Source organism: Felis catus, chromosome A2 (assembly GCF_018350175.1).
Source record: "Felis catus isolate Fca126 chromosome A2, F.catus_Fca126_mat1.0, whole genome shotgun sequence".
Classification (NCBI taxonomy): domain Eukaryota; kingdom Metazoa; phylum Chordata; class Mammalia; order Carnivora; family Felidae; genus Felis; species Felis catus.
In genome coordinates, this window is record NC_058369.1 from 7529281 (window position 1) to 7545265 (window position 15985).

Genomic DNA, 15985 nt, shown 5'->3' on the forward strand with positions numbered 1-15985 from the left:
GCCCACCCCCCACAGAGGGTCCTCACCTCCGATCCACTGGGGCCATGGGGACCCCTAGGGCCTGGAGCTCCATGGGGACCCTGTGAGACAGTCAGAATAGCATCCAGTGACCTCATGACCCCTCAAAGGCACCACTAACCACAAACACCATCCTTAATGCTGGTTCCCAGCATCATCTTAAAATGACAATGTGCCCTGTGACACCACCACCTCCAAATCAGTCTAACGGTCACCACCACCCTGCTATCCTCGTGCCCTCCCACCTTCCCCAGGTTGTCCATACCATGGACCCTACATCTCCGACCTCCCCTTTCTCTCCAGGAGGGCCCGGCAGTCCCTGTGGAACAAAGAAGCAAGATTGGAGCACAGAGTGTGGGGAAAGAGGCCACGCCCCCAAACTCAGACACACACCTGCAGGCCAGGGGGGCCAATCACCCCAACGAAGCCTCTCACTCCATCATCTCCCTTCTGCCCAAAGAGGCCTGGTGGTCCCCTGCGTCCCTGAGCCCCATCTGCTCCCTGGGAGAAGGACAGAAACAGGGCACAGTGAGGGTGTGGGTCAAGGGTTGGAGACAGGGTCAAAGTCAGGTTAACGGTTGCAGTCAGGTTTGGGATTAAGTTTGGAAAGGGTCAGGGCTGGGCTTGGAGGTGGGGGTACAGGTTAAGGGTCAGAGTTTGGGAATTAAGTCAAGAGTTGAGTCAAAGTTTTCAGATGGGCAGCGAGTGGTGAGATGGGCATTGGGTGGTGGGTTGAGGTCAAGGTCATGAGCAGTGTTCAGACGAGGTGGAGGTGAAATTTAGGGTCGGGCTTGACATTGGGGCCAAAGTCAGATTCAAAGTTTGGGTCCAGGTTTGGGGTCAGCACTGGAGGGTGGGTCAAAGTTGGGCTTCAGGGTAGGACTGGGTCAAGGCTCAGATTTGAAGATAAAGTTTAAGCTGGGATTGAGGTTCAGGTCATAAGTGGGGTTGAGACTGGAACTGTGATGGCCTTCAGGGTTCAGGTTGAGGTTGGGATTGAGCCAGACTCTGGGATGAGTTCCTGTTGGGTGTCATCACAGAGGGGTAGGGGTGGGGTTGAGTTTGGGTCTGGGTCATGGTGGAGGACGCTGTCCCTTCCCATCTGGGATCCAGGCAATGGCCACAAAGCCAAGAGCACTCACCGGGGAGCCTGGGTGTCCCACGGGACCCCGTACCCCTGTTGGTCCAGGCGGGCCCTGGGGGAGGGAACACAGCCAAAAACACCTCAAATTCAAGATTGGGAGCGCGCTCAAGATGACATTCACTGCCTCCCACTGCCCCCGCCTGGAAGCAAGAGCTGCTTCCCCCACAGTCCTGTCGTCCTAGCCACCAACAAGTGGGATCAGATACAGACATCGTCCAATGCTTGGGTCACTAGGACTTTTCCCCAGAAGTCCCTCCAGGGACTGAGCTGGCTTACAGATGCAACGCTTTGGCTGAAGGTCCTAGAGGGAAGCTGGGGAGGTGATGCCCCAGGGCCATGCAGAGTCACAGACAGAGAGATGGCCACCAAGGAAAGGGAGAGGAGAGGGTAGCCATCTCAGCACCCTTCCCATTCTCCTGGGGTCCCAGCTATCCCCCTCATCCTTCACATCCCTCTGCCTTCCCCCAGGCCCACCTCCCTCACTGGCCCCCACACTCACCGCATCCCCTTTATCGCCTTTGCTCCCTTTGTTGCCAGGGGCACCCACTTCCCCCTGCAGAGGAAACAGGTGAGGGAGGACCAACATGGCCTCTCCCTACCCTGAGCCCCCCAGCCCCTCCTCCACGAGCTCTTGTGTCCGTGAACTCACCTTGTCCCCATCCTCGCCAGAAGGCCCAACAGCTCCCGGCGGTCCAGGAAGCCCCAGGGGCCCTGGGATCCCATCTTTGCCGGTGGGGCCAGGGGAGCCACGTTCGCCCTGATGGGGGAGTGGAAGAGGGGATGGTCAGGGGCCAGGGCAGAGGTGAAGGTCCGGAGATGTGGGGGGTGCTGGGTCCTGAGGATGCTTGAGGACTGTAGCAGGCAGGCACTTACCGGGGACCCCTTCTCGCCTGCCGGGCCAACAGGGCCTTGGCCTCCACTTTGGCCAGGAAGCCCCATGCCTCCTGCCGGGCCCACAGGACCCCGCTCCCCAGGAGGGCCCTGGAAACAGGGGTGAGAAGTGTGGGAAAAATAGCAAAAGTTCTCATGGATAGAGGGGGTTTCAAGCCACCAGGCACTGAGGCAGGTAGTTAACCAGCGTCATATCCATCTGTTCCCTTCCGCACAGTGGCCAGAGGGACACCTGAGTCAGGGTACACATGTCCCTCTGCCCACAGCCCTCCACGGCTCCCACCTTACTCAGGGAAAATGCGAAGTCCTCCTGGTAGCCCACAAGGCTCTGCACGAGTTGCCTCATCACCTCCTGCCCTCTCCGCCTCCCACTCACCCCTCCTCACTTCTTTCCAGTCACACAGGCCTCTTCAGTATTTCCTCCAACATGCTAGCACACCCCAACCACAGGGCCTTTGCACATGCTATTCCCTCTGCCTGGAACACCCTTCCCCTGTATATCCGCATGGCTCCTCCTTCACCTCCTTCAAGTCTCAGCTCAAATGTCACCTTCTCAGGGGGCCTTCCTTGACCAACCCATTTCAACTGCTCTCTCCCTACTCCCCCTTCTCTGTGTCATTCATCACCAACTAGAACAGAAGCTCCAGGAGAAGGGAGGTTTTTATATGTTGATGTCTGGCATGCAGGTAAGTATGTGTCAGACGGATCATCTCACTGAGATTTACAGTCTGTGGGGCGGGGCTGTGTTACAGATGAGAAAACTGAGGTCACGAGGGTGACCCAGGCCTGTTTGACACCCAAAATAGTGGACTTAATCATAGCGATGCCCAGCTTCCCAGATGCCCCAAGCCCCCCCCACACACACACACTGCCCCCCACCCAGCAGATGGGGTTACACTTACATTGGCTCCAACAGGGCCCAGGGGGCCTTTGTCACCCTTTAAACCAATAGGTCCCTGAGGGAGGAGATGATTCAGTCAAGAGACCCCCCCAAGGGTGTGGCCCAGGTCCTGTCTTCACTCTGGGGGCTCACAGTTCCCACCTTCCTCCTGGGCACTGAAGGTCAGGGGTCTCTCTCCTTTAGGTCCCTCCGGCTATGATTCCTTTACTGCACCCGGGATGCCATCACCATGTCCCTCCCCCCGAGCCCCCCTTTCCTTCTCTGCTTCACAGGCCAGCCAGGCACATTTAGGAGGGGTTCCAAAGAATACTCACGGGGTCACCAGGGGCTCCTTGGGGGCCGGGGAAGCCCCTGGGTCCAGGTGGCCCTTCCTTCCCAAGGGGCCCGGGTGGCCCCAGGTCTCCCTACGGGAGTGCAGGGGGAAGGTCAGCCTCCAGAGAGGTGCAGAGGTGCTTTCCCCTCTGTGAATCTGGGCCCCTCCCCCACGGAGCTGATTCTGAGCCTCGGGGTGGCGTGGGGCCAATCTCTGGGGCCACTCAGCCAGATTTCTTAGGGGGTAGGGTCTCACCTTGACACCCTCTCTGCCTTCCAGGCCCGGAAGACCTTGTTCACCTGGGGGTCCAGGCGGGCCTGGGGGGCCCCTCTCGCCCAGAGGTCCCGCTTCTCCTGTCTTTCCCTGGAGAGGAAGGAAGCTTCTCTTGAATGGAGGCCGCCCGGGGTCGGGGGCGGTTGCGGGGGGAAGGTCTGTCTGAGATGCACCTCCCCCCGAAATATCTGCAAAACTGGAAAGACCTGTGGGCTCCCTTCTGACCTGAGGACCCACGACACCAGCTGGTCCAGGTGGGCCTGTCTGACCTTGGAAGCCCTGGGGAGAAAAATTTAAAGGGGTGTCACATGGGAGAGAGAACCAGAGAGCCTCAGGGGGTGAGGGGTCAGAAGTCAAGGGCCACTCACCAGTTCTCCTCTCTGTCCAGGGTGCCCGGGACGCCCGTCCTTCCCCTGGGGACCCTGGGGAGCAGGGTGGGAGGGAGATGAGACGGCACTAAGGAGTCTCCCCACTCCCTGGGTTCCCTCCGGGCCCCCCCCACCCAGGGTGCACGCACTTACAGGGGGACCCTTTGGCCCGGGGAATCCAGGAGGGCCCTGCAGACCTGGGAGGCCCTGAAATGGAACCAGAAGCCACGGTCTCATCCCTCCTGCCCCCCGAGCCCCACATACCGAGCACGTGGAGTGCTTTCTGCACACCGGGCAGGGGGCCAAACACGCACCCGCAGTCATTCATTCCAATTGTCACTGCAGCCCTTTGTGGTTATTCCCATTTTATAGAGGGGGAAACTGAGGCCCAGAGAGGTGGAGTGACTCGCCCAAGGTCACGCAGCAGCTGAGTGGCAGAGCGAGGGCTTGAACTCACAGCTCCGGACTTCAGAGGCTGTGTTCCTTCCACTGCACCCTAACCACCTCCTGGGTTCGTCTCCCATCCCGAAACACACACACACACACACACACACACACACACACACACACACACTCACTCACCTTTTCCCCAGGGATCCCAGAGGCCCCGTCCTGGCCCACGTCACCCTAGGACAGAGTGGATGGGATTCAGGCTGCAGGACAAACTCACAGGGAGGGCCGGGGGAGCCCGGGCCGGGGGGGCCCGCACGAGGGCCCGATCGCCCACCCAGCCCATACCTTGGGTCCCGGTTGCCCGGTGGGACCCGGTTGGCCCCTGTCTCCACGGGAGCCCTGAGTAGCAAAGAAGCAAAGATGAGAAGTGAGAGGGTGCGGGAATCTAGGAGACAAGCCCGACTCGCCCGGGCCGCCTCCCGTCGTGACCCCTCCTTGCCCCACCAGGGACACGGACATAACCCAGACCCCAGACGCTCTGCCCTGCCCGCTCACGATTCCCCCCCCACACCCCCCGCGTCTCCTCTTGCAGCCCCTCCTCGCAGCCCTGCCCCCCAAGGCCCAGCAGGATGGGGGAGCATTCACTCTTCTTACTGGTGGCCCCCGCTCTCCTTCCAGGCCCGGCTGCCCCGCTTTGCCCTGGAGAACAAATCAGGTGACAGGGAAGCAGAAGACAGTTATGGCACAAAGACGGGAAACACACACAACCGGGCACAGACCTGTACCCGGGCACCTGCTGTACATTTCTTCACAAGCCTTTTACACACACACACACACACACACACACACACACACACACACACACCCCTACGCACATTTATGTCCACGGCCACGCACGTGCATGCAGGCTTATGTCCTTGTTTACCGCGGGCCCGCGGGTTGTAACACCCAGACCCCATCTGATCTACACCGAGAGGCACCCATACGCGCAGACTCACGCGCAGTAACGCGAGGGGGGTCACCTACCTGTGCCCCGCACCGCAGATGGGAATATGCGTGCAGACAAGTGCTTCCAGGCTTAGCTACGGGGGCCTACCCGCTGCCGTGCAGAGCTGCACGTGTTCCCCCGAATAAGCCCTACCCTTCCCCCGGCCCCCGGACTCACCCGCTTCCCTTTTTCTCCTAAGGGTCCCAGCGGCCCAGGAAAGCCAGCAGATCCCTGAGTTGAGAGAAACAGAGAGAAAAGATGGGGGGTGGTGGCTGTGGAGTGGGTGGTCAGCAAAGTTGACCCCTCACCCTTCAGCCACTCCATCCTTTCCAGAAGTTTCTTTGGTCCTTCCAGGCCCATCCTCCTCCCAGGCAGCCCTCTGCCGTCCTCTTTCCCCTCGCTCACCCCTTGCTCCCTCCACTTCAGCCACACTGGCCTCCTCCATGCTACTCAGGCACACCAGTACACTCCTGCCTCAGGGCCTTTGCACTGGCTGCTTCCTTCGTCTAAAATGCTCGTCTCTCAGGTCCCCACACAGGCAGGTATCCCTATGGTCTGGATCTCATTTACATGTCAGTTCCTTAGAGAAGCCTTCTGCCACCATCCTGACCACCACGTCCTCCAAGTCACCCTCTGTCACCTTGCCCTAGTTTGTTTTCCCATAATATTTATATTGAAATGACCTTGTTCACTTGCTTACTCATCCGTTGTCTGTTTTCTCTGCTCTGACATGGTGCTCTGATCTCCTGATCTTAATCCCCTCAACCTGGTACACAGACAGGGCTTACTGGATATTGGTTAACTGACTGACCCCAGTCCATGCTGTCCTGCCCATTTGGAGGCATCCTCCCCCGTCCCCACAGAGGAACACATCACAGGTTCTGCTATCCCCTCCCGCTCCTCACCATGTTTTGAATCCCAGACCCCCCACTGGATTAGCTGTGTGGCCCTGGACAAATGGCCTACCCTCTCTGAGCATCAGTTTCCTCATTTGTAGCCTGGGGACACCAATGATACCTCCCTCACAAGTTTTTGGTGAAGATTAAAAAAAAATTTTTTTTTAATGTTTATTCATTTTTTGAGACACAGAGCATGAGCGGGGGAGGGGCAAAGAGAGAGGGAGACACAGAATCCGAAGCAGGCTCCAGGCTCCAATCTGACAGCACAGAGCCCGATGTGGGACGTGAACTCACGGACCATGAGATCATGACCTGAGCTAAAATTGGGCGCTTAACTGACTAAGCCACCCAGGTGTCCCTGGTGAGGATTAAACAGAATAATGAATAGGAAGCATTTTACACTGTGTGTGGCACATAGTAAGTGCTTATGAAATATCAGCTGTCATCATTCATGCTGATTATCACTGACTGCTATGGACTGAATGTTTGTGTCCCCTCAAAATTCATATGTTGAAGCCCTATGTTGAAGAATGGTCATTTGGAGGGGGGCCTGGGTGGTTCAGTCGGTTAAGCATGTGACTGGCTCAGGTCATGATCTCACGGTTCGTGAGTCCGAGCCCCATCTCGGGCTCCGCGCTGACAGTGTGGAGCCTGCTTGGGATTCTCTCTCTCTCTCCCTCTGCCCCTCTGCCCCACCTTCTCTCTTTAAAATAAATAAAATGAGAAAAAAAAACACTTTAAAAAGAAAAGGAGTCTAGGTCTCTCTGTCTCTCTCTCCCTCCCTTCTTCCCTCTCCTTGTCTCTCTTTCTCTCCCACCGCCATGCTAAACCTTTGGTCTCAGACTTCTAGCATCCAAAACTGTGAGAAATAAATTTCTGTTGTTTCAGCCCCCCCCCCATCTAAAGTATTTTTGTTACAGCGCTAAGACCCTGACACTGGCTAAGGCACCTCAACTCAACCAACACACCATGCCTTCTGCCGTGTAGCACGCGATGCCCAAAACACACAGACTGGTCGTGGCTAGGAGGCTTTGCTCTAACTCCCATGCACTTCTGCTCCAGCAGATTGAGTTCTATTCTAAGTTACGGTGCCTTGAGTTTCCTCCCAAATCGGTTTATGTCAGTTGCCCTTGCTCTCGGAGTCATGTGACTCAGTGAACGTTTTTACAACAACGGATGGAATGAAGAATGGAAAAAAAAAAAAAAAGACATCTATTGAACCTAAGTCAAATGGAAAAGACTCGCTATAGAGAGGGAAGTCACTGAAAAAAAAAGTCACTGTCAAATTAGGCACACATAAGATGACTGTCAGATGGAAATGACAAACTGTGGCACTCTGGAAGGATTCTGCACTCAGCTCTCTTCCCAAGTGTCCAAGTTTCTGCTTCATTTTATATAAACCCACACTATAAATCATCAGTGATGTAATGAGGGTGTGGTTTAGGCAGAAATACATGTCTAATCAGCAGCCTCATCCATCAAAACATTGGCAAAACAAATGTACATTTTATATAAGTGCATTTTAATATGTTATAATTCAAGATATGTCAAATATGTATTTTTTTAAGTTTATTTTGAAAGAGAGAGAGAGAGCAGGAGCAGGGGAGGGGAAGGAGGAAAGAGAGAGAGAGAGAGAGAGAGAGGGAAAGAAAGAATCCCAAGCAGGCTCCACACTGTCAGCACAGAGCCCGATGTGGGGCTCGATCTCACAAACTATGAGGTCATGACCTGAGCCAATATCAAGAGTCAGACGCTTCACTGACTGAGCCATTTAGGAGGCCATTTCTGTTTTGTGTGTGTGTGTGTGTTGTTGTTTTTTTAGTTTATTTATCTTGAGAGAGAGAGAGAGTGTGTGCGCGAACATGAGTGGGGGAGGGGCAGAGAGGGAGGAGAGAGAGGTCAGATGTGTATTTTTTGTGATTCTCCTCCTTACTGACTTTGAACCAACCTCAATCACACCAAATAAGAAGGATCCTATAGTTTGATTACCAAAATTATCAATGTTACTATAATCAAGTTGATGAGACAAATACAGGATCTCCATTTTGCAACAAGCAAGTGGGTTCAAGAGACTTGACCAAGATCACTTAGCAGGTAAGGGGTCGGTATCTGAACCCAAGTCTGATGCGAAAGCTCACGTCTTCGCCGTCTCTCAGTGACCCGTGGGGTGGATGGCTCAGTCCCCCAGACCACAGCCTGGCCCTCCAGATGCTGATTAGTCTCTGAGTCCTGCCCTTGCCCACCCCTGACCCCTTAGCTTCTTACCTTAGGGCCTGGACGTCCTGGGTAACCTGGGAGACCTGGCAACCCCAGCTTGCCCTGCAGAAAAATTATGGGACAAAGGTCAGGAGTTGAACCCTGAGGATCAGGAAAGAAAGGGCAGGATGGCTGGGACAGGGGGGCAGGGACAACAGCATAGAATTCAGGGAAACGTGAGTTCAAGTCTTGGCTCCTGCCTGCTACAGGCATGTCTTTGGGCAACTCATTCCATTCAATTCTGTTGCGAACCTCAGTTTCTTTGTCTGCAAAATGGGGGTAAAAATGCCCGTCGCCTGCGGTGGGGATAAAAATCAGATAATGTAGTATGTGCAATTTCTCTATCATGATGAGTGAAGGAATCAGAGACGGTAAGCGAGGTAGCAGTCTCCTGAGGCTGGAGACAAAACAGCCAAGGGCAGAAGGCAAAGGGCCAGGGAACACCTTCGCTGTGGGATGGGAAGCTGGAGGGTAGACTGGAGAGGGTGACCATGGTCCATTCACCTTCTCCCCAGCTGAGCCTGGGGGCCCCTCCTCGCCGGCCAGCCCCTCCTGCCCCTTCAGCCCTTCGGGACCATCTTCTCCCCGAGGCCCGGGGGGCCCGGGGGGGCCCTGCAATAGAAAGGCGGTATCAGGCCCTGTGTCACTCCGGCCGCCTCCAGCTCCCTGTCTTAGCCCGAGCACCCCCACCCCCACCAATGTCTTCCCCAAACTCCCCAGAACCACTAGATCCCTCATCTGGAAATCATCTTACCCGATCTCCTTTAAGCCCCCCATCGCCCTTGAAGCCTGGGAAGCCATCCTCTCCCTGGGGGAGAGAGAGTGTTAGAGGTCAGAGGTCAGAGGTCAGGGTTTCAGGGAAGGGACACAACCAGAAGCCCGTTATTAGGGCTCCCCTCAACCAGGAATCCCTTTCCTTCTCACCTTCTCTCCTTTCTCCCCCTGGAGGCCACGGTTGCCAGAGGTGCCCTGAAAAACAAAAGAGACCTCCAGTCCCTCTCCTCCTTCAGAAGGGCCTTCCAACTCAGTTCCCTGTCCCAAAACAGTCAGGACAGTCCCAAAAGGATATTGGACACGAGTGGAAGGGGGCAGCCTCAGAGGAAATGACCCTTCTGCAAAGCCTTGCTAGCGTGGTGTGCAAGAGGCTGCCTCTCCGCCCCTCTTCCCACTGGCAGCCTCCCAAGGTCATCTGTGTGGGGGTGTGCAGGGAAGGCCAAATTTCCGAGTAATTGATTCCAATCTCCCGGGGACACAGTGTCCACAGTTCCTTCTGGAAGGAGAATGAGGATGAACATTCCAGGCCCCAGTCTCATTCTAAAGGCAAAGGAATGTTCCCCATTGTGCTGGCTACAATGCGACTCTGTGCCTGGCCACAAAGCCAGTCTGTGCTTAGCTACACCAAGGCTGCTCAGTTCAAGCCCAGGTGCCCAAACCCCGGGCTTGGGTTGCAGTGAAAACTGCACTTGGCTACAATGCGACTGAGCTCAGAGACTATAAAGAAATTGCACTTGGATACAGCCTAACTGTGTTTTGACAATAGCATGACTGTCTCCAGCCACAGAAAGACACATGTAACTGAGCTCAGAGACTGTAATGAAATTGCACTTGGATACAACATAACTGTGTTTTGACGATAGCATGACCGTCTCCAGCCACAGAGACACAAGGTTTAACTGAGCTCAAAGCCGACAATGAAGTTGTACTTAAATACAGTAGAAGTATTTTGACCCTCGCCTGCCTCCGGGCAATTCCTTTGACTGCAGTGTAACCAAGCTTGGCTACCGTGATTCTCTGACCCTGGCTACAACGAAACTAGACTCAGCTACAACACGGCCTTCAACTCGCTCTCTATAATTATGGCTGGTTACAACATAACTCTGACTTTGGCCACCCATAGGACTCTGTGGCCAGCTGCAATAGAACCGCCTCCTTGGCTCGGAGATAACTGAGCTTACCTCCAGTGCAAAAATGTGACAAGTTGCCTCTTGGCTACCACCAAACTCTGTTCTCGGACCACAGGTACCATACTTGGCTACAACGTGACTGGACTCCTACAAATGTGAAGTCCAACGTCCCTGCCCTCGGTCAACAGTACGGCTCTTGGCTTATCCCAGCATTTCTGTGCTTGAGGATCATATGGCCCTGGGCTTGAGGTAAGACATAAACTGTCTGCTTCGCTACAGAGTGCTGACCCGGACTGAGCTTAGGCCCTTCATGGGCCTAACTATTCTCAGTTACAAGGTGACAACTACATGACGGTACCTCCCTTTGGCTGTTCAGCTCCAGGTAAGACACACGTTTCTACCTATTGTCACTCAGATTGAAACCCCACTCCCACCACACCTTTCCTGCAGATCGATACCTCTCAGCACATGTGCACAGGTTTACCATGAAGCTGGTTCCCTGGAGCTCATGCCAATGAATCACCCCTACTTATGCGCCCCAAGCATCACCTACCTTCACACCCCGAGGTCCAGGATAGCCCGGGGGTCCTGCTGACCCTGGTGGACCCTGGGATGGAGATAAGATCAGTGCCGTCCTGTCCTTCCCCCTCCATGTTACCAGTGCCCTCGTTCCTCTCCTCATGAGCCCCTGACTCCTGGCCCTGACCTACCAACCCTCATCCCCAACCCGGCCTCTCTCCAGGCCACTCACCTGGGCCCCTTTCTCTCCTGTGGGACCCTCATGGCCTGGGTGACCCTGGGGAAAGAAGTTGTCAGGGACCCGGATTTGCCATCCAAATTCCCAAGCCTCCCCCTCCTCCTTCCTCCTTCTGCCAGCACCCACTTCTCACCGGAGGGCCATCAGATCCTTGAATGCCTGGAATACCTGGATTTCCAGGGGGCCCCTGAAAGAAGATGAACAGTAGGGAGAGACACAGAGTCTCAGTCTGGCATCCCACCAAGAACAGCCCTACTCAGACATGCAGCGACATCAAGGTCACAGAACAAGCACACCCCACAGGCTACAGAACCTCTCCCTAGCTCTGCCCAGTCTTACTGAGTGACCCTGGGCCAGCCCCTTTCCCTCTCTGAACCTCAGAAATCCTTCACTCCTGGGAGAGTGGAGACAAAGGAGGTAAAAACAGGGTGAGGAACACGTTGGGCTGGGGGACTCCCCAGCTACATCCCTTTCTTTAGAAGTGCCTCCACCTTCATCTGAGAGAGGTGGGCCTAGACAGGCATGAGGTGACCCCTGTGTTCTGCGAATAGTTGATAGGTCCAGAGGCGGGCACTGGGTCCAACTAAACCAATCATTTTCTTCTGAGAATTTGAGGTAAGCGACGTCTCACTTCATAGAAACTATGATCAGGTGGGTTTAGGTAAAGAAACTATAAGGCCATGCGGAGCTGGGGGCTGAAATGGTGATAAATCGTGCAGAAACGGGACTGGCGGGGGGTGGACAAAGACACGTGCAGGAAAAAGCCTGTCTGCTTGAGGGAGAGGGAACACATGTGCCGGGGAATAAAGATGACACCACAGGACCCCAGAGAAAGGCCTTCCTGGCCCATGGGTCTCGCTAATATTTTTGATGACAGTGGCTTCTGTGGGTTCCCCTAAATCCTGACAATGTGGCCTTATTTCCGTTTCTCCCAATCAACCCTTTCCCGTCAGTGATTTTTTTTTTTTTTAAACTCTCAGCTTGCCGAAGGATTGTTGCGATTCACCATTATCCAGGGCTAACCACAGGGCCCTGGTGGGAAGCTTTTCCTGCAGCAGAATTGAAGGAAGAAGACAGGAGAAGGTGGTGGTAGGTGGGGTTGTCACTCACCTTCTCCCCAGGAGTGCCAATGGGCCCCTGGGGGCCAGGGAGTCCCTGGGGACATAAAGAAAGAAAAAAAAAAAAAAGGAAGACATGAGAAATGAGCAATGAACTGGGGGGGGGGGAGGCCAGGAGGGGTCTATGACCATGGCCGACTGCTGTCAAACCCCGGTTATTGAAATCGTTAGCTCAAACCTGGGATCCAGGATTTCCCTGCTGTCCTGGAGGGCCTGGTTCTCCCGGAGGACCCTGGGGAGAAAGTGGGGGTGCTGTGACTCTGGAAGGGACCCCAGCGTGGAGGTGCCAGTGAAGTTGACAAGGGGGCCAGGGGAGTGCACAGGGATATGGACAGATGGCCACGGGGTCAGCGCATCAGAAAGCGCTGGGGGTCAGAAGGCGGGACACATACCACATTTCCCTTGGCTCCCGGAGCACCATCAATCCCAAGTACACCCTGGGGGAGGAGAGGGTGTGAGACCCGGGCAGATACCACACAGGAGCCTGAGTCTGAGACACCGAGAGGTACAGGTGGGAAGATGAGCAGGCAGCGAAATCAGGTAACAGAAATGGGCACGCAGAGGAGACAGAGGTGAGCGGAAGACAAGCAGAGAGGTGGACAGATAGCGACAGTCTCACCGGGCGTCCCAGGGGACCAGGGGAGCCTCTAGGGCCGATCAGTCCTCGGGGGCCCTGCAAGGAGGTAGGAGCATTATTCCAGCACCCCTGCTCTGAGGCCCCGTGAGTCCTGGCTCCTTCCCCTGGGCCAGGCAAAGGGGCCTGAGGGCCCTGGTACTCACCGGTTCCCCAGCCTGGCCTGTGGGCCCCGGAGGTCCCTCTGCTCCCTGTGGGAAAGCATTCATCACTTGGTGAGGGGGGGGTGGGGAGTACAACCCTCAGAAAACCACCTTTCCTCATCTGGGCACCTCTTCCAGGGGATCCCAGAGCCAGAGTGTAAGGCAGTAACCAACAGACTGAGCACACGTGATTCAGTTCGGGCCCCTGACCCCAAACCTGAGTCCCACCTACCAACTCTGGTACTAGCTCCCAGCCCTCAGTCTACCTTTTTGAGCCCCACTGAGGATCCTGGCCCTCCAGCACAGAACCTCACCTCTCATCCCGGCCCCTGAAGACTCCATTCCTCTCTGACTCTCACTCTAAACCATTCCCTCTCTTCCCCAAACTTACCTTCTCACCATCCTCTCCTGGGGGGCCAGGTTGCCCCACATGGCCAAAGTCACCCTGGAGTTAGGAGGGGGGGGCGTTCAGAGTGGAGATGTGAGGGTAGAGACCAGCCTCCCAGGGAAGGACATGCGGCACCAGAATGAGAGCTCGGACATGGGGATGGGGATTCTGACCCTGGGGGTGGGGAGGGCATCCTGAATACTGGGAGGCTTGACATGCAGGAGGGGCCTCACACACTCACCCTTTGGCCCTTCTCACCAGGCAGCCCTGGCAGGCCGTCAAAGCCCCGATCACCCTGCACAAAGAGACACCGCCTGAACCCCAAATCCTCGACCCAACCGTCCCTCCAAGTCCCGAACCTGACCTTATCACCTACCTTAGGTCCTGTGTCCCCTGGGAGGCCCCGGGCCCCATCCGCTCCAGAGCGGCCCTGTCAGGGAGGTGACAACATCAAGACACCCATCGCTGTCTGTTGAGCTCCTCCCTCATGAAGAATCCTGGGGGACTCTCTGTGTATCAGTTTAACCTCCCAAACACATCTCAAACCCGTCCACTGTTCTTTATCTCCAGGCCCTTTCCCCGAGTGCACACCACCAGGATCACAAAAATTAAAATCTCCGGTCTCCATTAATTGTCCCAGTTCTTCATTCCCCGCTGCATTTAAAAGTTGTCTGGAGTGGGGCGCCTGGGTGGCGCAGTCGGTTAAGCCTCCGACTTCAGCCAGGTCACGATCTCGCGGTCCGTGAGTTCGAGCCCCGCGTCGGGCTCTGGACTGATGGCTCGGAGCCTGGAGCCTGTTTCCGATTCTGTGTCTCCCTCTCTCTCTGCCCCTCCCCCGCTCATGCTCTGTCTCTCTCTGTCCCAAAAATAAATAAACATTGAAAAAAAATTTAAAAAAAAATAAAAATAAAAATAAAAATAAAAATTGTCTGGAATTATCTTGCTCATCATCTCCCTCAGTATACCAGTCTTTTCTTTTGCGCATGCTGTTCCTTCTACCGGAATGCCCTTCCTCTCCTGTTTACTTGGTTAAACCTCAGACCTCAGTTCAAGCATCATTCTCTCTAGAAAGTCCTCCTTGGCTCTGTGACCTGACCAGATCCCTTTGTGACAAACTCAGTGGAGCTGCCATTCTCCGTCCTCGGTGCCCTTATCCCACCAATGACACCAGCAGACCCTGCGGGCACGGAGCCAAGACTCCTGTTGGGTGTTGAGGGATAGATGAGGGATGGCCTAAAGACTTACGAGTTACTCACCATCTTTCCCTCCCGGCCAGGGGGCCCAAGAGGTCCCTGAAGGCCTCGGGGACCCTAGGAGAGAAAAGGAGGAAGAAAACGGAGAACAAGAAGGAGAAAGGACTTATTTTTAATCATTCTCTAGGAAGGGCAGCAATTGCAAAGGTATCCTCAGCCCCTTTGTCATTGTCCTCAAACAGCACTTTATCCTGTGGCTCCGGGAGAAGACCCTTCCCCTCCAATCCTGGCCCCATCCCCACCAGCCTCACCTGTGGCCCCATTTCTCCCATCTCTCCTTTCTGACCGGGATACCCAGGGAGACCCTTGGAGGAAAGAGATGGGGAAATGGAATTAGAGGGAGGTTGCCCTTCTCCACTGATGTGTCCCCCTCCTCTGTACAGTCTCCTTACTCACCACAGGGCCTGGGCGCCCAGTGAGCCCCACCGGACCAGGAGGACCTTTCATAGACAGCTGGAAAGATGGGGGAAACAGATCCTCAGGTCTCCCACAAAACCCCAACACCCTCCAAAAGAGCATCTTCAGGAGACAAACATCCACCTGCCCCCCGACTAGCCTCCATTATCCCCATCTCTGTCACTCCCTCAATGTCCTCCCATTACCCCCCGTTGGTCCCCTGATTATCTTCCACTCACCTGAGCCTGTTGCAGGACTGCCTGCGCCTGGGCTTGCTGGAAGGAGACTGGGGGTCCTTTGAGGGAGCTGCTTGCAAACTGGAACTAGGGGGCAGCTAGTCATGAGGGGGGCCCAAGGAGAGGCCCCTCCTGGGTCAGGACTACAGCCCTCAAGGATGTGCTACCCTATCCCCCTCTTACCGGCATCATGATCACAGTGCCTGGTAGACCCCGGATGCCATCGATGCCAGGGATTCCAGGGAGGCCAGCAGGACCCTGAGAGAGGGAGAGACACAGAGGGGGATGGAGGCAGAGAGATAGACAGAGATGAGAGATAGAGATAGAGGGGGAGAGGGGAGAGACCGAGACACAGGGAGAAAGAGGTGAAGGACACTCAGGGATAGAGACAGATGGAAGGACAAAAGCAGGGGATACACCCCCAGAGACAGGACATGGGCCAGAGTGACAATTTACAGATGGAAAGAGAGATGAGCAAGTGGGGCCAGTGCCAGCTTCAGTGTGGTGTCCTCAGTCCCTGCCTCCCAGATCCATGTTCAGACATACACGTGCCCACCTTTGGCCACATGGCCCAAAACCTCACCCCCCCCAAAAGGATACAACCCAGAGGGAGTCTCTTACCGGTAGACCAGGGTCTCCAGGGAATCCTGGGGGGCCGGGAGGGCCTGAGGGGCCGACCACTCCCTGTTGGGGACAGAGAACAGAGGTTCAT

At 55.4% G+C, this 15985-nt stretch overlaps 1 protein-coding gene across 3 annotated transcripts in view; it reads right to left on the reverse strand.

Annotated features, from left to right (window-relative positions):
* Nucleotides 1–15985, reverse strand: part of COL5A3 (collagen type V alpha 3 chain) — a 35897-nt gene that overhangs the window by 10290 nt on the left and 9622 nt on the right. For 2 of the 3 annotated variants that reach the window (XM_045045332.1, XM_045045327.1), the window contains exons 11-48: nt 15895–15957; nt 15457–15531; nt 15277–15360; nt 15038–15094; nt 14893–14946; nt 14645–14698; nt 13765–13818; nt 13630–13683; nt 13392–13445; nt 13004–13048; nt 12843–12896; nt 12616–12660; nt 12402–12455; nt 12216–12260; nt 11239–11292; nt 11100–11144; nt 10902–10955; nt 9369–9413; nt 9199–9252; nt 8949–9056; nt 8454–8507; nt 5467–5520; nt 4956–5000; nt 4647–4700; nt 4491–4535; nt 4062–4115; nt 3909–3962; nt 3766–3819; nt 3523–3630; nt 3269–3358; nt 2956–3009; nt 2036–2143; nt 1812–1919; nt 1662–1715; nt 1161–1214; nt 412–519; nt 284–337; nt 27–80 (exon numbers count right to left, since the gene is read on the reverse strand). In XM_045045332.1, the coding sequence (XP_044901267.1) occupies nt 27–80; nt 284–337; nt 412–519; nt 1161–1214; nt 1662–1715; nt 1812–1919; nt 2036–2143; nt 2956–3009; nt 3269–3358; nt 3523–3630; nt 3766–3819; nt 3909–3962; nt 4062–4115; nt 4491–4535; nt 4647–4700; nt 4956–5000; nt 5467–5520; nt 8454–8507; nt 8949–9056; nt 9199–9252; nt 9369–9413; nt 10902–10955; nt 11100–11144; nt 11239–11292; nt 12216–12260; nt 12402–12455; nt 12616–12660; nt 12843–12896; nt 13004–13048; nt 13392–13445; nt 13630–13683; nt 13765–13818; nt 14645–14698; nt 14893–14946; nt 15038–15094; nt 15277–15360; nt 15457–15531; nt 15895–15957 (2358 nt within the window). The remainder of the gene's footprint in view (nt 1–26; nt 81–283; nt 338–411; nt 520–1160; nt 1215–1661; nt 1716–1811; nt 1920–2035; nt 2144–2955; nt 3010–3268; nt 3359–3522; nt 3631–3765; nt 3820–3908; nt 3963–4061; nt 4116–4490; nt 4536–4646; nt 4701–4955; nt 5001–5466; nt 5521–8453; nt 8508–8948; nt 9057–9198; nt 9253–9368; nt 9414–10901; nt 10956–11099; nt 11145–11238; nt 11293–12215; nt 12261–12401; nt 12456–12615; nt 12661–12842; nt 12897–13003; nt 13049–13391; nt 13446–13629; nt 13684–13764; nt 13819–14644; nt 14699–14892; nt 14947–15037; nt 15095–15276; nt 15361–15456; nt 15532–15894; nt 15958–15985) is intronic. The other variant, XM_011288971.4, reaches the window with a different exon arrangement.